The sequence below is a fragment of the Astyanax mexicanus genome, chromosome 1 (genome assembly GCF_023375975.1).
Source record: "Astyanax mexicanus isolate ESR-SI-001 chromosome 1, AstMex3_surface, whole genome shotgun sequence".
Taxonomy (NCBI): domain Eukaryota; kingdom Metazoa; phylum Chordata; class Actinopteri; order Characiformes; family Acestrorhamphidae; genus Astyanax; species Astyanax mexicanus.
This window is the reverse complement of record NC_064408.1, coordinates 43,709,000-43,733,206: the sequence shown is the minus strand read 5'-3', so window position 1 is coordinate 43,733,206 and position 24,207 is coordinate 43,709,000. Positions and strand designations below refer to the sequence as shown.

At 36.1% G+C, this 24,207-nt stretch overlaps 1 protein-coding gene across 2 annotated transcripts in view; it reads right to left on the bottom strand.

The window, feature by feature from the left end:
* The window catches only part of LOC111190048 (polyunsaturated fatty acid lipoxygenase ALOX15B-like), a 153,587-nt gene that overhangs the window by 11,579 nt on the left and 117,801 nt on the right, over positions 1-24,207 (bottom strand). The window contains exons 1-2 of one of the 2 annotated variants that reach the window (XM_049467043.1): positions 2,759-2,853; positions 1,954-2,104 (exon numbers count right to left, since the gene is read on the bottom strand). In XM_049467043.1, coding sequence (XP_049323000.1) covers positions 1,954-2,097 — 144 coding nt within the window. In that variant the 5' untranslated portion in view covers positions 2,098-2,104; positions 2,759-2,853. Of the gene's footprint in view, positions 1-1,953; positions 2,105-2,758; positions 2,854-24,207 lie in introns of those variants that run through there. The other variant, XM_049467046.1, reaches the window with a different exon arrangement.

Below are 24,207 nucleotides of genomic sequence, written 5' to 3'. Positions count from 1 at the left end.
AAGAAGTGCTTTCAGTAGAAAAAATAAAAGGACCAAAGTTTTTTTTTTTTTTAAAGAGTGGAGTAAATGTAAATTTACAAATATACAACAGAATTGATATACCAAAACATAATAATAATAATAATAATAATAATAACCAAATCTGTTATATTGTTTTAAATATTAGGTGATAACTCATTTGTTTTTTTGTCATATATGTATATAATTCAGGCATTGCACACATCATTTTATTTTAACAACAGTAAATATAATATGGAGTAAAATGTTTTGGTTGTAAAGTGACCTTTACTTGGATGTAACTAAAAATATACAGAATTTCTGAAAAAGTGGTTTATTTGTGATTAAAAGTAATTCCACAAATGTTGTTCTAAGACACTATAGGGTGGGCTTTGATTCATATTAGCAAATGTGTACCTCCCAATATCAAACCCGCTCCTACGCACTTGCTCTTAAGTACTACTCAAAGTGGATTCTGCTTGTAGTTCAGTTAAGCGCCACAGAACGTAAATTTTGAGGGAGAAAACTACATGTTTCAGATCAAAAAGCACGGTAATTTCCATGGTTAATTCTATTCTATTCTATTCTATTTAGTGTAGTGCATCTACTGAGAATGTTGGCAATGTTATGTCTTTGTTGGGCTTCCTCTGGCTTTGGAGAAAAATCTATTTACATTTTTACACTCTTCCAACAAGATTTTTATTTTATATTTAAGGAAGTGTTGTTTTTCTTGTTGGGAAAACCGCACTACCCTCTGCGCCGTCTCCAGTGCGTTCCCCTGGATTCTTTTGATGGAAGCCCGAAGTAGAGATAAGTTATAGAGACACAGGATGCTTGATCTTCAGCAAATTAACAATTTATTAAAACAGAGCTCTGGGAACGACTTCCACTCACAATGAGTTCAAGAGAAGAAGATCAAAGATTATTTCACAGACATAAGCATTTATAGGCAAACCCCACCTCAGGCTCACGGAGGAAGGCACCTTGGTCAGTTCCCCAAAAAACTGGTTCTGGCTGGTCTTCATCAGAAGTTTGTCTGTCGAAATCCCTCTTACAAATACAGTAGGACTCAATCCTCTTTGCCTCACAACGGTTCTGGGCCTGAACGCTAACGGCCAGATACTGCAAATAACTGATAGTTAAGACAGAGACCTATTTTAGAGAACTGTCTCAGCTGCCTTCCTCCGCTCTGCCGGTAACATGTCAACACCTTTCCTTTAGCTGGCCTCAAGCTTTATGTCAAACCCTGTTGCCTACCATAGTATCACACTCTTATAGCAATGCATTTAATTATACTTCATTAACGTGGTTAGTATTGGGATTATAGTAATGCATTTAATTATACTTCATTAACTTGATTAATATTAATTATAGTAAAGTTATTGAATATAAAAAAATGTTTAAAGCATATTTCTAACATTCTTTACATCAGGTGTGGGCCATTCTTCCTCATGTAAGCAAGGTTGTGACATTTCTTTTCGAGCCTATAGACTGGATGTTAGAGTGACAGAGTAATCATTGATACACCAAATAATTTTTGGCATGTTGTAGCAGTTTTATGTTCTTTAATCAGATTGTAGCATCATATAGATTTTTTTTGTTTATTCATGTAGTCATATGTTACGGATATTTTACAATGCGTAACTATACACTTTTTTTATTTGAATTTCAGAATATGTATAATGATATTAATTCCAACAATGTGCATTTTATAATTTACGTTTTTTTAAGGCAGAATAGTGAATAAATACTGAATCAATATTTGTTTCAAGAGAGGTGTAAACAAAGATGTTCTTTTAACTTTTTGACGATTTTTGGGAAACACTTGCAGAACTTTCTCTTTTTATAATGTGCTGTCTGTTATTCGCTAAGATTGATCAAATTTTCAGTTCACTTCATGTCAGTCTTTCTTTAATGGAAACACACAATACCAGAATCAGAAACCAGAAAACTTACAGATCCAGCCCAAAGGCCTGTCAGAGTTTTGATCCAATGCTGTCCACTGGAACCGATTTTGCCAATTAAATTGATGTAGATTCTGTTGGAGGTGCCAGAACCCAAATAATCACCAGTGAAGACTTGAATGTTGTATTTACTCATGATTCTTCTGCAGTAAAATATCAAAGAGAAAGTATGTTATGGTTACATCCTTCTAGAAATAAATACACTACCTGAATTATTTTTAGATGGTCAATAAGATATTGGCTGAGAGTGTGTAACTTACTGAAAACATCTTTATAGCAGTAGTAGTGTAGTATCTGATACTGAAGTGAATATCACCAAGGTGTGCTGTTTATACATGCATGACATTAACTAGATTTGCTGGCCATTGTTGCTATTAAGTAGATTTTAATTATTTAGTAATTATTATTAATACTAAATTAAAGTTCAACAAAAATGTATTAAAGTTCAGTTACATATTGGATTCAGCAGCATCTTTAACAGTTTGGTGTAATATACCTTTTACATATTTGGTGACTGCAGGTTAACTTTAATAGATATAAACTCGGACATTCTCAAGTGAAAAAAAAAATATTTTTTTGCACAGTTGAATAAAAGTCTTTTAACAGTCTATTAAATGTATTTAGATACTATTGTTGCATCATTGATATGTTGTTCATATAAGGTTATATAATGTTCAAACTGTAACATGTAATTACATCTAATTATATATCAATACACAGTGAAATATACCAACAAAATAATAAATCTAAATACTGCAAATATTGCATAGGTTTATGTAACTCATTAAATTACTCACCTGATGCAGATTAGAAAATATTCAGCAGCTCTTTCTTGTTTGTAGATTTGCAGCAAGTGCTGTAAGTTCACCAAATGTGACACAGCTTTCTTACATTTGACCCTTTATGTAGTCACAGACAGGATAGCAGGTGGGCGTGTCTGTATTATGAAATTCATAGGAATTATAACTGAAAGGGTTACTTTGATATGTGATGGGCGTGGCTTTAAGAATCCTACAATTAACCTACTAAAAACTTCTCAATAAATAAAGGGAACACTTAAATCACACATTGAACTGAAATGTTCAAACATCTTTAACTTTGAAATCTTTAGTGATATATATTTTTTCAGTTAGTTACAAACAAACTTACAAACCAGTCAAAGGAAACCAAAATCATAAACCAATGGGGCGCTGGACTCAAATTCATATTGAAAATATAAGAAAATCATTTAAATCAAAGGCTCATTCGATTTCCGTAACTTCAATCAGATTAAATCAAAATGTTAGTCAGTAGTGTGCTTTACACAGTGGTGTGCAGTGAATATAGTGGGTACCCTTTCTGCAAATCCACCCAACCCCCCCCCCAACCCCAACCCGCACACAGCACCACCCCCCCGGCCGCTCATCAGGTGACATATAGATATACATTACAATACATATTCTCTGCCTTGACTGAGTTATATGAACTTAATACACACAAAAATGAACTTAATACCACATAAACAGCCCACAAATACAAACCACAAAAATATACAATAGACCCAACAATCAATGCTTCATTTTCCTACAAGTACAGCCGTTCAACAAATATCACTCATTTGTATGACGACAGTACGCCAGAGCAGCCAAAACATTAAGTACACACAAAAACTCACCAGTCAGGCAGCCTACCCTACTGGAAAAACAGCTCATACCAGCTTAAGCTGTGTATTGGAACATGGTAGCTGGTTTGTAACTGGTAACTGGTGTATAGCTGGTCAGAACATCTAAAACCAGCTTGTAGCTGGTCTGTACCTGGTAACTGGTTCATAGCTGGTCAGATATCTAAAACCAGCTTGTAACTGGTCTGTACCTGGTAACTGGTTCATAGCTGGTCAGATATCTAAAACCAGCTTGTAACTGGTCTGTATCTGGTAACTGGTGTAAAGCTGGTCAGAACATCTAAAACCAGTTTGTAACTGGTTTGTAACTGGTAACTGGTGTATAGCTGGTCAGAACATCTAAAACCAGTTTGTAACTGGTTTGTAACTGGTAACTGGTGTATAGCTGGTCAGAACATCTAAAACCAGCTTGTAGCTGGTTTGTAACTGGTAACTGGTGTATAGCTGGTCAGAATATCTAAAACCAGCTTGTAGCTGGTCTGTACCTGGTAACTGGTTCATAGCTGGTCAGATATCTAAAACCAGCTTGTAACTGGTCTGTATCTGGTAACTGGTGTATAGCTGGTCAGAACATCTAAAACCAGCTTGTAGAGAGATGCATTGTACTGTTAAAAGACATTTCTAATGATGTACCCCTTTTACAGAATGGGAGATCAAGATCTTTTCTTGCAGACATTTTGGTATGCTCATCTGTTAATGACGACTTGCGGGCAGTTGCTCCTAATGAAGTATGGAATGTTTGAAATATGCTTTAAACTTTTACTATGATCAATACTTTACTATAATTAATACTAATCAAGTTAAGGAAGTATAATCAATTCCATTACTATAAGCTCAATACTTATAAAGTAAATGAAGTATAATCAAATGCATTATGAATTGAGGTGTGATGCTATGGTAGGCAACTTGACTTCACATAAAGCTTGCCCCACTGACTTCTCTATTTTAACTGTCATTACCTTGCAAAATCTGGCCGTTAGCGCCTGATCGTTAAGACCGGACGGTTGTTAGCCAAACTGTATGTGTAAGAGAAATGAATTGAGAGACAACGTTTGATCAAGACCAGCCAGAACCAGTTTATTGGGGAACTGTCTAAGGTGCCCTCCTCCGTGACCTTGCCTATGCGGAAATGTGATATATGCACATATATGAGTTTGGCATATATAATATATATGATCATAGAAAGAAAAACATATATGAACAATATATGTCCAACATATATGAAACCTATTAAAAATTGGAACAATTTCATATATGGGCATATATGCCTTGTCCATAAATTATGTATGGTTATGTATGTGAAATACATATGTTGTCATATATGTCACATATATATCTGACCCATAAATTATGTTTGGTTATGTACGTGAAATACATATTTTGTTCTATATGTCACATATATGACTGACCCATAAATTATGTATGGTTATGTGTGTAAATGACATATTTTGACCTATATTTCTGTCCCATAAATTATGTTTGGTTATGTATGTAAAATACATATTTTGACCTTTATGTCATATATATGTCTGACCCATAAATGATGTATGGTTATGTATGGGAAATCCATATTTTGTTATACGTGTCACATATATGACTGACCCATAAATTATGTATTGTTATATATGTAAAATACTTATTTTGACATTTATGTCATATATACAGAGGTGGAAAGTAACAAATTACATTTACTCACGTTACTGTAATTAAGTAGATTTTATGAGTAATTTGTAATTTTTAGAGTAGTTTTTAAAATAGGTAATTTTACTTTTACTCAACTACATTTTGACACAAGTAATCTACTTCGTTACATTAGAAAACTCCCTCGTTACTGAGTAAAAAAATGCTGGGAAAAAACACTGCCTGAATTTAAAAAAATAATAAATAAATAAATACGGCGCACGGATAAAATAGCCTAATTTCATTCCGGCAACATAAAAAAACACACAGATAAATCGCGCCATCCGGAAAGCTTGTGGTTGGATAACAAGTATAAACATGTAGCATTCAGACCCTCTATTGGTCTGTATTTAACGCATGACCTGCACGTCACGCTATGTCACTACCCGATCTGTGCCCCCTGCCTGATTTGTGCCGCGCATGCGCACTGCAAAATGGGCAGGGTTGCACAGATCGGGCAGCCACGGCTGTCAACAGTTTTCGGCGCTGTGAGATCGCTGATCAAGCTTAACTTCCGTTTTCTGAATTCTAGATAGACTGATAGGTGTTTAAGCTAATTATATTTGGAAAATAATATGTTAAAATGTATAAGCCTGCGGTGTTTTTATTTATTTATTTTTTCATATACCAAGTCTAAACTCCTTCGCATTTTATTAGTTTTCCTTTATGTAATCTATATAGAGTGGGAGATAAATTACAAACAAAATACAAACATCAACCAGACATATAATTTATAATTAATAATAATTATTAATTAATCATTTTATTTTACTCTCAGAGAAAGCATGAGAGCGAACCCCCATCCCTCTCAACACACACACACTCACTCACTTTCCTTGCCCGTTCCTTTGTTGCATGATGGCGTGAATGCTGAATTTAATGAAAATGTACTATTTACAACTCTGTAAAACTTAAAAGCCTTAATTCTGACACCAAGGTGTACAAACTGTTTGCAACAGTGTGGGCGGAAGTACACCTTGGCATTACCTACCCGATCTGTTCCCCTGCTCATCTCACTCAGTTTGCAGTGCGCATGCGCGGCACAAATCGGGCCGGGGGCACAGATCGGGTAGTGACACGCTAAACTCCAGAAGTGCGCCAGTGAGAAAGTTGGTTATGCGTCTCCAGCTGCAGCGAGGAGCTTCGGAATGTTTGGATGTAAAGAACTACCTCTTTTCGGATGCAGCAGCTCAACACCACGAGATTTCAGAAATTCACCATCTAATCAGAAACAGCAAATTGAGGTAAACTGAACGTTTCCTACAGTTATATGTTGATCCTAGTGATGGTGAATTTGTAATGTTTGCTGTGGTACAGGCCAATACATGCCGAGGTTAGCTTGCTAGGTCTAGGCTATGATTCAGTGTTGTAAGTTCGTTTGAAGAGCGCGTGTGAGCTTTTAATTTTATGAGTTTAGGTGTAGAGGGGGGTGATCTAGGTTCAAAAAGTAAAAATCCATCTCACTTTTAGCTCCGTGTGAGTTTCAAGCTGAGCTAAGAGAGCGTTGTTAGTAGGTGTGGAGAAACTTATGAAGAAACTTATTCTACCTTGGATGTATTGACAAATATCTTACAATCACGATTACTTATCTTAGTATCTATAATTACATAATCATTGTGTGAAACCTTGTAGTTTATATGCATTAACCAATACTCACATTATATTTCATCATTTTTATTACTCACAGTGTATTTTACACGCATTTATATAGAAGACTAACCAATAATCACAATATATTCTTTACATATATAGTAAAACATTGTTTGATCAGGCATGTGACTAACACAGACCTTATTGTGACAAATTAACCCACATGATACATAAGGCGTTTACTAACACATAGGACCTATTATATGGCGGACTAACCACGCGCTACTAACACATTACCATATAACATATGAAATTCATTGTGTGACTTGTGTAGCTCATGCTTGAAGCATTTCGTTCACTGCATGTCTCTGACTAACGGCCATCAATCATCAGCTAGTGCACTCTGCATGAACTAAATTGATACAAAGGAGACTTCGGGACGAACAGTGCGGCCTTTCTCTCTGTGCGTGCAAAGTTCTTCACATACCAAAGCGGGAGAAGGACACGCGCACATAGGGAGTGCGGCACTGTCTAATATCACACTGTCTGACTGGACCCAGTCAATTCTTAAAACAATACCACACTGTCCGGCTGGACACAATCAAGGCCAAACACTAGTGGTCCGGTCAGACCTGTGAAACTTGAACACTAACACGTGAAAATATGCATACTAACATGAGATGATTTTAGCAACGCCTCATCAGCAGGTTTCACGTCATTTGGGGTATAAACATGGAGTCAGATCAGAGGGGGGTCAGAACTTATACTGGGACGGCTGTTAGACGGTCTTTCATGTGTGGGTTCTCCTGAATATTCAGTACTTTGTAATAAATACTTGGTTTGCTTTCAACTTCACTCCACCTGTCTGACTCTCTCTATCAAACGAACACGCAGGGGAGTTGTACCCCGGACGAGAGGTGGGTGTTGACCCACCTTTCATTTTCTTTTCTACAACATAGGCAACACTGACGCTTCTACTTTATCGCCTTAACGCGCCCTGGCCCACCCGCGGGCCAGAAAAATATCATAATTAATATCTGGCTGTGTTTATGAATAACTTAATTATAGGCTCAATATATACACACACAATATGCCCCATCAGCGCTTACCTTTCCCTGCTGCTTCAAAATCGCTCCAAATAAGTAAATCCATCAGTCCATTCTACAGTAATCCTCAAAGTAGTGCTAATAATAATGAATTAACGCTTTATTTAAAGGTTTGCCTGGGTTTACAGCTCGTTAATGCACATTACATAATGCACGCAGAATCTAGTCTTCTCTGAAGAAAGACGTGAAGGCGGAGGCAGAGCGGGGGCGGGGTCTGTAACCCCACACTGTTACTGGGCAGATATAAAGAATACAGAAACACACTATTTACTGCAAAATAAGTTATAAAATTAGTAGTTTTTGTTCTTATAAAGTTTCCAGTCCTTTGGAGAAAGAAAGGAATATCCCAGGAGCAGATCACTATAATATCTAACCGGTGAAAGCAGTTTATAATTTTACATGGTGAACTGTAAAACACTTATATAATCACACATATAAATATTTCATTTTAAAATTAACAATAAGAAAATCTGAAAAGCACCTATATATTTTTTTCTTGTTCAATTGTATATTTTAAGTGTTTTCAGTTATTTTGTAATATTAATTGATAAAATTAAAATTCTCTGAATAATTTAATATTAGTATAAAAAGCTTAAAAAATTGGGTATGTATTTTCAGGTGGAAATTAGGCTTGGAGCTTAAGAAGTTATAAAAAATATATATATATATATGTTTTGTTTACTGCATAACTCTATAAATTAATATGCCATAAATTTGATAGCTTTAATATTAATATAATATTAGTCGAGTTATGCAACCCATCGATATGTGCTTCTTTACGACACTGCGCATGCGCTGACCAACATTCGTTTTTGTATGCTTTCATGTTTTTAATGATATTTCCTTAAGTTTTTATTGGGAACATTAAACAATCTGCTTGAATGTTAAAAAAAACATGTAAATAGCAGCATAGCAATGGCAAGTTAAAAACAATAATAATTAACTGAAAAAATATAAAAATACGGTTTATAGTCACCTATGCATAATCTGACCAAAAATGATGCATGGTCATGTATGTGAAATACATATTTTATCCCATATGTCATTCATATGTCTGGCCCATAAATTAATGTATGATTATGTATGCAGGGGTGATAGCGTTCCGGCGCCGCGCCGGAAATCCGGCGTAGCGTGGCTCTATAAAAAAAAAAATATATATATATATATATATATATAAATAAAATAAATAAATAAATAAATAGAGCCGGTTTAGGTATTAAGTCCCGCCTCTCAGTAGAAACAGCCAATCAGCTTGCTGTTTTTGCGGCGCGCGGAGGAGCGGGGGAAGCCCCTCCCTTGCTGTGAGATTTAGCAGCGGGATCAGACGCAGCAGCTTCAGCTGATTTAAAAACAGATCTGGATATACGGAGCTTTTTCTCAAAAAAAGATAACGGTAGGCTAAACACGTAAACTGTGATGATATGTTTCTGATAGCTGGTTAAAAATACACTTCTTGTATCAGCACACAGATTAAACCCACTGTGATTAATAAACTGCAGCTGTGTTAGTGAGTTAGCTTGAGTTTGGAATTAGCTAGATAGGGAGTCAAGGTTTTAGAAAATAAATAAACTATATATGTAATGTTCAACTTGCCCTGTACCTGATCAGCTAATCACTATTTCACATATTTCACTGTCGTTATTAGTTTAGGATTACAGGAGAAAATGAATATAGCTAATTAGCTAGAAGCCAGATGTAGTGGATAGTCAGAATTTAGTACAGTACTTTATGTTTGTAGTTTAAAGCAGTTTCTTAACCCTGATCACTGAACTAAAATTGTGTTTTCCACCTGATCTTCATTTCACCTAGATTTTCACCTGATCTTGATTTTCACCTAGAGTGACAGCTGTCACAGTGAAAATGAAGCGGAGTTATGAAAGTGGTTGTGCTAAACGAAAGAAACGGGCAGAGAGCAAAAGAATCGCAGATGCACTGCCAAAATTCACCTCCTTTTTTACACCTCCTGAACCGATCAGTGTTTTTGGGGCCGATTCCGATCGCCGGTCGTCTTTCACCACGATGGGCCGATCGCCGATACCGATCTTGGGCGGGGCCAAATGCCACATTAATGCCACACAGGTGCCTGGCAAACCTGGCTGGTACAGATTCCCCTAATTACATCCACACCAAAGCAAACACTGGTAATTTACGCTGCTAGTAAATAAACATGAATGTTACTGACCAAAATAAACGCTTTTTAGGAGAGATATAAGTTCTGTGTAAATATTTATAAGACAATACCTGACAAAATCAGTTTTAATGACGTTAAATAAACAACAACATAATCACTGTGACAGCGCTAGTCGCAGTTTCACCGCAGTAAAGGACGAGGAGGTGAATCACTTCTCTAACCAGCCTTTACTGATTTCTGCTCCAATAACCCTTTCAATAACCTCCAATAGCCTTTAATAGTCTTCAGTAGCCTTCAACAGTCTAACCTTGCGGCCATGGTGTGTCCACTAAACTCCGTAGTTATAAACATCATGAGGTTAGCAGCGCGCTAACTGACCTGTTTATAATGTAATCCGAGCAGTGCCTCCGTAACAACTGCTGCTGTTAGCTGCTTTGGCTGAAAGGTGAACTGTAGAGAGCTGTATTATCCGTTTTTAAAACCTTTTCCTACACAGATGAATAAAAAAAAAACGTGTAAAAAAAAAAAACGCTCCAGACTGGCTGAGCTGAGCTCTGTAGCCCGTGGCTGGGCTGTAGCTGTGACTGAGTGAAGAGAGCGGGGCTTGTGCTGCTGCTGCAGCTCTGACTAGTGGTTGGATGAGGAACTGCAGCTTCTTGTAAGTGAGCAGTTTCTCCGGTTTCACCAGTTTCATCCACACACAGCTCTGATAAACTGCTTATCCCTAAACTCCTGAATCAGATCGGCTAAAATCATAAGAATATCTGCAGAACAGTGTTAATATGCAGAAGAATATACAGAACAGTGTTAATATGCAGAAGAATATGCAGAACAGTGTTAATATGCAGTAGAATATGCAGAACAGTGTTAATATGCAGTAGAATATGCAGGATCAGGGTTGAGAAACACTGCTGTAATGTGACTTCTGTTCATTTGTAGTTCACAGTAAGACCACATGTCCTGACGTTTATAAAAATCTCTATGAAACATAAAGTTACATTATTTTACACAAGGACACCATCTTAAGAAGAGCTCTCAGTAGAAAAAAAAAATAAAAGTGCACTTTTTTTTTTACAAGAGTGGAGAAAATGTAAATATGAAAATGAAAACGTTATCTAAAATGTGTCACTTGACAATAAGGTTATACACAGACTATTAAATGTTTGAATAATGTGTCAACATTTATGCCTATGTTACGTCACACATACAGTCTGTTGTCCCTCCCCAACAATCGCCCCCCCCCCCCCCCCCCCCCCCTTCCTCACCCGGTTGGAACAGGAAAAAAAAGTTCAGGCTCAGGATTTTTTTTCACTATCACCCCTGGAATTCTAGCAGTTTAGACACATAAACCAAGACAAGTGAAAATACCTGATATAGAGGAGAACTACCCAGCTCATCTACTAAATGGTACTAAATGGAGCCTCATAATTCTATTCTAATTTTCATAAGTGAAGTATGTGCCTGGCATTTGGCATGCTGCCAATATGTTCATGTTTTTCGACTCTAGAGAGTCATTTTCTACTGGCAATACTTCAATACAGAAGGTGTATAACATTTATACAGAAATAGTGTAAGTATCCAACACTGAAGGTAAATCTCTCTCATGCTATCAGTATCAATATTAAAAAAGTATAAATATTAAAGTATATATTTTGTCACACAACACAATACAGGGCATGGGTGCATTTCTTAAAAGCTAAAGTACTTTATTAAATCATGATTAAGATTGATCATTAATTAATAAGTGTTTCCCAAACCCTTACATAACCTTAATTATAACATGAACTCACAAATTAACGACAAACCTGACCCACACATTATTCTCAAGTAGATTCAGCCTACAGTTCAGCAGGTTAAGCACCACAGACCACCAGTTCTGATGGAGAAAACTACATGTTTCAGATCAATAAGCATTGTAATACCCATGATTAATTCTATTCTATTCTTTTAAAATACTGCATTTACTGAGAATGTTGACATTTGGAGAACAACTTCTTTGCATTTTTACACTCTTCTAACAAGTTTCACATCTGCCTGCTCTAGTCCCTGCAACTACCAAAGACTCCAACTCCCAGCATGCTCAGCCCCTGGACATGAGCATGGGACGCTGTCGCGCTCTGCCTTGCAGTCCTACTGATTGAATAATTACTTGATTACTCTCAGGTGTTGCTCGTGTATATAAGGTCCCTTGTTCCTCTCTGTAGTTGCTGAGTATTACTTGGTTCACCAGCTCTGTTACAACTCGTTTTCTTTGCTTTCTGTATTTCTTGTTATTGACCCGTTTTCTGACTACTCTCTTGCCTAGCCCTGTGCTATTGCTTTCTGTTTCCGACCTCCTTCCGTCCTTTGACTTCTCTCCTTGCCTATTCCTTTTGTTATTATTCAGATTCTCTGTTGCTGACCTTCTGCCTGGCCCTCACTACCTTACTGGTATGTTCCTAGTTCAAGCTGCCCTGTTTATAGTTACCCTACCTGCCTTTGTTTACACCTGTACTTTTAATTCTGTAAATAAACTCTCTGTTTTACATCAGAATGTATCTCTGCATACTCTGGTTCCGGTATTCCTCACAACAAGATTTTTTTTTAAGTGTTGTTTTCTTTTACATCAGGTGTGGGCCATTCTTCCTCATCTAAGCAAGTTTTTTAAAATATATTTTACCATGCATAACTATGTCCTTTTGCTATTTGAATTTCAGAATATGTGTAATGATATTAATTCTAACAAACTGTGTTTTACAATTTATGTTTTTTGGGCGTAATAGTGAATAAATACTGTATATTTGAGTTGAATTAATATTTGTTTCAGGAGAGGAGTCAACAAAGATGTTCTTTGTGAATCTTTTTGGGAAACACTTGCAGAACCGTCTCTTTCTTTTTTTCTTTCTTTCTTTCTTTCTTTCACTTCATGTCAGTCTTTCTTTAATGGAAAAACACAATGCCAGAATCAGAAACCAGAAAACTTACAGATCCAGCCCAAAGGCCTGTCAGAGTTTTAATCTCATGGCGTCCACTGGAACCGATTTTGCCAATTAAATTGATGTAGATTCTGTTGGAGGTGCCAGAACCCAAATAATCACCAGTGAAGACTTGAATGTTGTATTTACTCATGATTCTTCTGCAGTAAAATATCAGAGAAAGTATGTTATGGTTACATCCTTCTAGAAATAAATACACTACCTAAGTTTTTTGTAGATGGTCAAAAAAACATTATTTGAGTGTGAGTAACTTATCAAAAACATTTTTATAGCAGTAGTAGTGTAGTATCTGATACTAAAGTGAATATCACTAAGGTGTGTGCTGTTTATACATGCATGATATTAGATAGATTTGCTGGGTGTTGTTGCTATTAAGTAGATTAAATGTGTTACTTTTATTATGCAGATTCATCTAAAATCTTACTAATACTAAACTTGACCTCAACAAAAACGTATTAAAGTTATGTTACATATTGGATTCAGCAGCCTCTTTAACAGTTTGATGATGATTTGAAGAGATGAAATGTAAATCTTGCATATGTGGTGACTTGGTTAACTTCAATAGATATAAAATTGGACACTCTCAGGTAAAAAAGCTTTTTTTTTTTTTTACATAGTTTAATATAAAGTCTCTTAACAGTCTATTGAATGTATTCAGATACATTACTACTGCTGCATCATTGATATGTTGTTCATATGTGGTTATTTAATGTTGAACTGTAACATGTAATTACATCTAATTATATATTAATACGCAGTGAAATATACCAACAAAATAATAAATCTAAATACTGCAAAAACTGCATGGGTTAATGTAACTCATTAAATTACTCACCTGATGCAGAGTAGAAAATATTCAGCAGCTCTTTCTTGTTTGTAGATTTGCAGCAAGTGCAGCAAGTTCACCAAATGAGACACAGCTTTCTTACATTTGACCCTTTATGTAGTCACAGACAGGATAGCAGGTGGGCGTGTCTGTATTATGAATTTCATAGGAATTATAACTGAAAGGGTTACTTTGATATGTAATGGGCGTGGCTTTAAGAATCCTACTACTAACCTATTAAAAACTTTACTCAAAAAATAATACTATAAATATAAATTTTGTAGTTAGTTACAAACAAACTTACACTTCTAAGACTCATCACATAAAACTATAGCAAAAATCGAAGAAATCCTGTTTTATACTTCAGATTCTTCTAAGTAGCACATTTATCTTTGAGGACAGATCTGCAGATCTGCCTTCATGAGGGAGAGTCACCTGGAATAGTTTTCTCAGCATCTTCAAGTAGTTCCTGGAGGTGCTGAACAATAGTTGCTGCTTTTCCTTCACGCTGTGCTGCAGTTTTTTTTGTTTACTACGTAAATCCATATGTGCCTCTTAATTGTTTTTCATGTATTTCATATTAATCTACAATGTATGAAATAAATTAAATGAAGAAATAAAGAAAAAAAAAATAATGAGGAGGTGTTTTCAAATTTTTAACTGGTACTGTACCGTCACGCTGGACGGACACAAGACAGACACACACAGATACTCTACACAAAGTTTATTAACAAAGGGATTAGGCTTACAAGAGTAATGAGGGACAGGCAAGATCAATAACCATAGAGCAGCAAATATAAACAACATACCAGAGAGAGTAGTGAGGTAAGCCAGCGTCATACACAGCAAATCCAAAACAGCAAATGTGGAAGGCAAGAAAGTAATAAAAAATACAGAAATGGGTTGGCAACAAAACAAACAAAAAACTAGACAGGACAAAAACCAGACGGTCTGTATTACTAAAAAGGGTAAAATATAAAATATTTTTTTTGTAAAAGAGCAAGTATACTAGATTCAAAACTTCACAATGAGAAGAGCAAACAAAGGGGTATATATACACAGGAGATTGTGTGGGAACAATCAGAAGCTCGGAGAGCGGGAATGCTGTAGTGTCACGTGATCAGTGAGTGCCTGCTGTGAAGTGGAGTTTTGTTTAGCAAATTCAGGCAGACTGACAGCGTCAGGACTGACATATACACTATGTCCACTTTTGCCAACAAAAATGTCTAATGTTCTGTAATGTAATGGTAATGTAATTGGTAACGTTTTGTCAAATATGCCAATATTAATGAAATGCAGCACAGAAAGGTTTAGAGAGCTTAATAACTTAAGTTACTAAAGCTGATAAAATTGCTCTCACACCTGGTGCTGAAAGTGCACCTGTCTCTCCCACACTCAGCTCTACCTGCAATCTTCAATTTCTGGACTACGATACCCAGAATGCTTCACACACTGACGTCACCCCCTCTCACGATCATGTCACTGTACATCTTCAGAAAGTCAATCACAGGAATATTAAATTCACCACTTCACACCCATATAAATACATCTTCCCTACACACACACTCTGCTGAGTGTTGTTGGTTTGCCACTTACTCTCTCGTTTCGACGTTGTTTTGTTTTTTTCGACCCTGGTTCCTGCCTGTCCTCTGATAATTCCAGGCCTATCAACGACCCCGGTGTCAGTTTTTACAGTATTGTGCAGCCCTAGTTTTAAATCAGGTTAAATACTTTGCCGGGTCATAGTTCTTAATCTTTTTATCTTTAGAAACTCATGATTTTTGTTATCATACTGAAATATTCCTCATCTGTCAGGCTTCTTGGAAATCTTCTTGTCAGTCAGTTTTTTGATATAGGGATTCTTCATGCCCTCTTTAAATGTGATTTTCCTACTTTTGCACTCATGCAAAGAAACTCTATTTCCATTTGTAACCCCTGTGCAAAGTTAAAAGAACCTGCCCATCTGTTTTTCACACGGCAAACGTGTATCTTTTAACAGTTTATCAAATGCAGTGAAGGCTGTTTCAGTTTTCTCACGACTCCAGTAAAGTGGGTTTCATGTCCAATATAAACAAAACACCTTATCAATGATTGCACAGATCTATTTTAGACATAAAATAAAGCTAAAACTGATCAGGTGACATATCCAACCAGGTACAGTTCCTTGCAAAAGTATCTGGCCCCCTTTGAACTTTTTAACCTTTTGCCACATTTTTGGCTTCAAACATAAAGATATGAAATTCTTTTTTTTTTTTGTGAAGAATCAACAACAAATGGGACACAATCGTGAAGTGGAACAAAATTTATTGGATATTTAAACATTTTTTTAGAAATAAAAACTGAAAAGTGGGGCGTGCAATATTATTCGTCCCCTCTATCAGTTTTGCACATCGAGAGACCTGTATTTGGCTCCATGCATCTTCCCATCAATTGTAACCATCTTCCCAAATCTGTCCCTGCTGAAGAAAAGCATGCCCAAACCATGATGCTGCCACCACCATGTTTGACAGTGGGGATGGTGTGTTCAGCGTGATGAGCTCAGTTACTTTGACACCAAACATAAAGTTTTGCATTGTGGCCAAAATTATCAATTTTCGTTTCATCTAATCAGAGCGCTTTCTTCCACATGTTTGGTGTGTCTCCCAGGTGGCTTGTGGCAAACATTAAACAAGACTTTTTATGGATATCTTTGAGAAATGGCTTTCATCTTGCCAGATTTGTACAGTGTACGACTGATTGTTGTTCTATAGACATTGTGTCCCACCTCAGCTGTAGATCTCTGCAGTTCATCCAGAGTGATCATGGGCCTCTTGGCTGCATCTCTGATCAATCTTCTCCTTGTTTGAGCTGAAAGTTTAGAGGGATGGCCGGGTTTTGGTAGATTTGCAGTGGTCTGATACTACTTCCATTTCACTTCCATTGCACAGTGCTCCTTGTTATGTTTAAAGCTTATGAAATCTTTTTGTATCCAAATCCGGCTGTAAAATTCTCCACAACAGTATCTCGGGCCTCCCTGGTGTGTTCCTTGGTCTTCAATATGCTCTCTGCGCTTTAAAAAGAACTCTGAGACTATCACAGAGCAGGTGCATTTACAGAGGTGGAAAGTAACAAATGTACTGTATTTACAAAAATTCATTTACGCACGTTACTGTAATCAAGTAGATTTTATGAGTAATTTGTAATTTTTAAAGTAGTTTTTAAAATAGGTAATTTTACTTTTTTTTTTTACTACATTTTGACACAAGTAATATACTTCGCTACGTTAGAAAACTCCCCGTTACTGAGTAAAAAAAATGCTGGGAAAAAGCTTGTGTACGTTAATTAATCCCCCTGCATTACTAGAGGTAAACAGACACACACACACACACAGTCCCACCAGCGTTTACCTCTCTCTGCTGCTTCAAAATCACTCCAAATAAGTAAATCCATCAATCCATTCAACAGTAATCCTAATTTATGTCAAAGCAGTGCTTATAACATCAAATTTAACGCTTTATTTAAAGGTTTGGCTGGGTTTACAGCTAACTAATGCACATGCGCAGAATCAACAGAGTCTTCTCTGAAGAAAGACGTGAATCTCTGTCGGCCAATCAGGTGCTGCGTTAGGCGGAGACAGAGCTAAGGCGGGGTCTGCAACCCGACACTGTCACTGAGCAGATATATAGAATACAGAAACACATTCTTTACTGCAAAATAAGTTATAAAATTAGTAGTTTTTGTTCTTATAAAGTTTCCAGTCCTTTGGAGAAAGAAAGGAATATCCCAGGAGCAGATCACTATAATATCTAACCAGTGAAAGAAAGCAGTTTATAATTTTACATGGTGAATGTAAACACCGTGTAGCTAAATAAAGAACTGTAAAACACTTATATAAACACACGTATAAATATTTCATTTTAACATTAAAAATGAGAAACTCTGAAAAGCACTGAAAATCTTGTTTTTACCATATTTTGAATATTACATGTTGAATTGTATATTTTTAAGTGTTTCAGTTAATTTTGTAATATAATTGATAAAATTCAAACTCTCTGAATAATTTAATATTGGTGTAAAAAGCTTTAAAATTTGGGTATGTATTTTCAGGCGGAAATTAGGCTTGGAGCTTAAGAAGTTATAAAAAAAAGGTTTTGTTGACTATTTTTATGTTTTGTTTACTGCATAACTCTGTAAATTCACAATTCAAATGTCATTGATTTGATTGCTTTAATATTAATCTGCAACAAATGTAGAAAAAAAGAGAATTAAATGTTAAACTTTTGACTGGTACTTTATATTATTGCTGTATGCAATATTTGTAAGTCCATTGTGCAAAGCTACAGTCTACAGCTGGTTGGTAAGGCATGTAATAAGGACAGGTATTATGCTGTCTGTAAAATATTTTAATAACATCCCTCAGAATCTCCGAAGACTTTTTTTCAGCACCATTTCAGTTCTTATAGTCATCTAATCATCGGGGGTAGAGCACTACAGGCCCCTGTAGCGCGGCCTAGGCTTCTCTTTATAAGGTAATTTTCCCCATTCATTACTTTTACACTTTAAGTAGTTTTAAAGGCAGTCCTTTTCTACTTTTATTTAAGTAAAATGTTAGAGTTAATACTTCAACTTTTACAAAAGTATTTTTAAACCCCAGTATCTACACTTATACTTGAGTAATGAATGTGAATACTTTTGACACCCTTGCTACTAACGTGTATGAACGCCTTAAATTAATAGTATATTAAATGCACTGAAAGCTGTATGAAAAGCGACTGTCGGCGCGATGTTAACAGGCGATTGAAGCAAATATAACCTAAATACCTTAGCTAATGATCATGGATTACATAGATCCCTTTTAGACATTAAACAACGTTGAAATAAACTGGAGACATATCAAAGCTGCGCTATGTTACATGCTTAACCTGTGTACACAAATAGAGTTTACCTTTCTTGGTGGTGAGAGAAATGCCTCATAAATGTTCCCTGTGTTTATGTTCCGCTGATTTTTTCACACATAGTTTGTGCTGAGCTTTGTTCTCCATGGCAGCGCAGCTGAACCTTTTCCAGTAATGTTTATTACGGTTAGCGGGCAGTGTTGGGAAGTAACGGATTACATGTAACGGCGTTACGTAATCAGATTACAAATTATGAGTAACTGTAATCCGTTAAAGTTACTGCTTCAGTAAGTGGTAATCAGATTACTGATTACATTGCGGTACTTTCCTATTTTTGGTCTTCCAATCCAACACTGACAAAACGCGATCACATTCACATAAATCACGACATCAGAATATTCTATGATTCACAACCTCCTGCTCAGAATGTTTTCACTGCAGAAGCGCCACCTAGCGGGCCCGTCGGCGGGCCCATTCTGACTATATAAAGTAGAATGCTTAAAAGCGTCAAAAATTCTAAACACACCACAAACTAACTGACTCATATTCATTAGTACTACTTTAACTACCTGCCTGCAAATTTACAGCCATCTACATGAAACCAGTCGCCAGAAATCTCCAACTGAACACAGCCTGTTTTTTTACATTGTTTACATGGGGAACACGCCTCCCCAACAAAATAGTCTCATAAAATATTATTAATATGTAAAATAACATCATATTACATTATTGAAAATTCACTTACTATCACAGCATCTACAATACAGCACTGAACCGCAGATAAAATATCCATAAAGTCCTTTATTCTCCTGCTCACTGCTCCTCCCAAACATGCGTTTAGTTTCAGCTCAACCGCAACGTCATATTCTCAAGCTCCTAGTGACCACTCAATGTAATGATTTCACATAAAGTTGTTTGTGAATACAAAGCTAAGGATGTCCTCTTTTAGATTCTGTGGTTTTTATTGGTCCACAAACCACTATTTTTCTTGAGTGATCGTCTTTTGAACCAATAACGTGAGCGCTGGATCAATCCAATCCAATCAAATCAGGTCATAGCCTTTCTCCAGCGTCACAAAAGTGATTGACACCTATTTCAACCAATAGTCCACCCTTAGACGAAAATACTGGTACGTAATTTGCCCTGAGTGGTCTCCTAATGGCTGGGGGTGGGGCATGCCCAACCACTGTCACCAAAATCCATCTGCTAAACAAAGGTGCGCCCACAGCGCACATATGTGTGATTTTGTGTCATTTCATCAAAAAATATTAATATTACTCTGAAATAGACTTACATTAATTTATTTTATCACAAACAAACAAAAATATTACAAACTGTTGTTGTATAGTGACAGATTTACTTGTGTATCTTTGTATTAGATTAAAGGGATAGTTCGGTATTTTTGACATGAGTCTGTATGGCATCATCATAACCAGTGTCGTGCATCCACACTGACTTACCCCCCACAGCGTCCTGTGAGCCGAGTTCTTGTCCAGTTTAGGTCAAAGCTCATTTCGTATCAGTGCGCGTCATTCTGACAGCGAGCTGCGCATGCGTCAACTTGTTCTGTGTTCTGTGTTGTTCTGTGTTGCAGTGCCGCGCGCATTGATATGGAACGAGAGAAAGTAGGACCCAAGTGATTTACGAGGCGTGACTTTTGCAGGGTTAGTTTTTTGTGATGTAAATAAATCACTCTTTTGAACACGTACTGCTTTGGGAAGAAAAAGGAGTTATTTTCCTGACCCCAGCAAACATGCCGGACTACTTTCGCTTTGACCTAAACTGGACAAGAACTCGGCTCACAGGACGCTGTGGGGGGTAAGTCAGTGTGGATGCACGACACTGGTTATGATGATGCCATACAGACTCATGTCAAAAATACCGAACTATCCCTTTAAGTGCGCTCTGGAGAGGTTTTGAACACTTTAGAGACGCCTGGTGGACACCTAATATAATGCAGTGTAACTCTTCAATGCTTTGTGCTATAAATAAATAAAAAAATGTAATTTGTTTGTCAAGACCCTACTGAATCAGGAAATGTAGAGAATGACTGACTATTCGTCACCAACATCCATACACACACTATAAACTATAACAGGCGCTTTTTTTTTTTTACATTTTCTTCTGCATTTGATGTTCTCAAATGGAACCTAAATTATGGAAATTAAAGTGTTGAAGTGAATTATTGTTTACTGTTTATGATTACACTGCATTTGACATTTAATAATAAAACATTCAAATTCTATTTTGTTTGAATTTGTGAGTTCTTAGGAAAGGAACAGTTTGTAATCGCATTAAATCGTATTAACTGAATCGTATCGTATCGTATTGTATCGTGACATAATTTGAGGTATCGTACATTATCGTATCGTATTGTAATGAATCTTGTGATTTACACCCCTAGATAATTCTGGCAAAAAATCCACCTGCAGAAAGTGGCAACCCTGCAAAAAGATAGCTTACAGTTGTTACATTGTTTGGTTTTTAGTGGTTTTTAATGGTTTTATCATCAATTTATAGAAGTGTTTCATAAAATTGTTTGATGAAATGGTTTCATAAGTATTTTTATAGAGTGATTGAAAAGGCTGTTTTATTTGTTTATCTATTTGATAACTGGAAAGGAAAATAAAAGAATAATATGCAATATGTGGTTGCTACATTCATTCAGGCTTAAAAAACGACAATATAAGTAAGTAATCCAAAGTAATCAGATTACGTTACTCACTTGAAGTAATGTAACTGATTACGTTACAAATTACATTTTGAGTGATGTAATCAGTAATCTGTAAGAGAATACATTTTAAAAGTAACCTTCCCAACACTGTTAGCGGGAGAGATGCTGTGTGAATCAGTGTAGCCTGGGGTCTGTGTGCACGGCTCGGGGGAATCGGTGTTCTGTCAAGCTACCCATCGATATGTGCTTCTTTACGACACTGCGCATGCGCCGACCAACAATCTTTTTTGTATGATTTCATGTTTTTAATGATATTCCTTAAGTTTTTATTGAGAACATTAAACAATCTGCTTGAATGTTAAAAAAAAAACATGTAAATAGCAGCATAGCAATGGCAAGTTAAAAAAATAATAATGAACTGTAAAAATATAAAAATACGGTTTATAGTCACCTATACATAATTTATGACTTTTTTACATCAAATAATTAAAAGTAACTAGTAACTTTTACTAGTACATTTTAAATTGTGTACTTTTTTACTTTTACTCGAGTAGATTTTTAGACCGAAAAGAAGCGAGAGACGTGTGCCTAAGCTGTGTGGCATGGATACACTTTTTCGACCAGTCTTTTTCTTATTAATGAATCATCAGCACTGACCTTAACTGAGGCAATTGAGACTGACAGTTCTTTAAATGTTGTTCTGAGTTCTTTTATGACCTCCTGGATGAGCTGTCCATGCCCTTTAGGAGTCATTTTAGTGGGCCAGTCACTGCCGGGAAGGTTCACTAGTTCCTTGTTTTTTACATTCGTGAATAGTAGCTTTCACTGTGTTTTGCTGGAGTCCCAAAGCTTGAGAAATGACTCTATAACCTTTTCCAAACTGATAGATGATCAATGATTTTGTTCTCTTATCTGTTTTAGAATTTCTTCAGTTTGGGACAGAATGTGTTGCTTTTTAAGATCTTTTAGGTTTCATGTTGTCAGACAGGTAAACTGTGATGTTCAGTTCATGTTGAAAACCTGCACCAGTTTATTCGTTTACAAAAAGCATTTCAATTTCATGTTATATCATTGTTACTTTAAATGACTAGCTAGCTAGCTTGGTATCGCCTGAAGATAGTTAACAATCTATTTTTTAATTGTTACAATTGTCCAATGGTACATTTGTAATTTGTGGGTTACTAGTTTTTTGCTCGCTGAAAAAAACATAAGCTAGCTAGGCCTGTTTAACTTTAGCTGCCATGCTAACATTTTCTAATGATATGAAAAACATACCCTATTAAAACTAATTCCTGTTCACTAGTTCATGGGAATGCCGCAGTAGTGACAGATTACAATGACAGGTACAGTGTGGCTATATTCCACACATCACAGATCTAAAATAAAAGTAAAAAAAAATTATTTGTTGATTAAAAGACACATTACCGAATCTGAAACATTTGGAACATTGTACAAATCACATCTACAACAAGAAGTGACATCAGCTGGTTCTCCTGAAGATCATGGGAAGTCGGAAATTAAGTTCCCTCAGTTGTTTTTCTGAATATTTGATCTTATTGTAACTATGACTGAGGAGATGAGGTGTTTTTTGTCATAAATATCAATTATTTGAACATGCAGTCAACCATTTCTTTAAAATAAACGTTTTCTTGGGAGAAAATCAAAGGAATTTATGAATTTTTAAATGTCACATAACTTTTGGTAACAGGACTAAGAAAAAAATGTAATCATCTTTGGCTTAGAAACCTTGTACAAAAATTAAGTAAAGCTGCATGAAATTGATCAGTACGTGTTTTAAATAGTTAAATATATGTTTTATTAGAGTCAGAGATTATAAAACATAAAAACATTAAGCAATACTGTTACAATAAGCAAACGGCACCCATTCAAAGAAATGGCCCATTTCCTCATGTGCAGCTTCATTCTATATCAGTCCCAGCATAATTTTAATTAGGTCACACAGGGGAGCGTCACAAAATGAAGCAGAAAACAGAAATAATATTGATGTATTTAACATTTTGATGGACTACAGCAGCACAGGTATTGATACCCTCATAGCAGTGTATTAAAATGTTCAAAAGCATTGTTTTAAACTTTCTTGTAACCAGTATTGTTCAGTACTCCCACAGAATAGAAGGTAATTGTTCAAAAGTAATATATCAACTGTCACTAAAACAACAGGTTATAACCTTACTAAATTCTTTATAAAGACTTTATATCTGTCCTTCATATCTTAAGAACCATAGTGTTGAGAATGATGATGATGATGCTGAATATGATGAATGAAAGATGCATATCACCCTGCCAAAATAAATCTCAAGGAGGTGCAGTGTGCTTTGGACAAAGTTGAATTTTTTGAGCACAGTAATAGAAGACATTTAGTCCAAATCACCAAAATAACCCACACATACCTACTGTGGAGTACGGAGGAGGGAATGTCATGGTTCAGGCCTGATTTGCTGCACCAGGTTCTGACAAGTTCTGCATCTTAAATCCACTGTGAATTCTCTACTGTAGTATTAGAAGGTCCTGTAGGAAATCTTAAGACCATTCATACAACTATTGCCAATAGTGTTCTCTCACCCATCCAATACATTCAATTCAGGTGTTTTTCACTTCCATGGCCACAGGTCTATAAAATGAAGCACCAAGAGTTGGATATAGTGGTATAAAGCATGTCAGAACTGGACTCTAGAGCAGTGAAGACATGTTTTCTCTGCCTGGCAATCT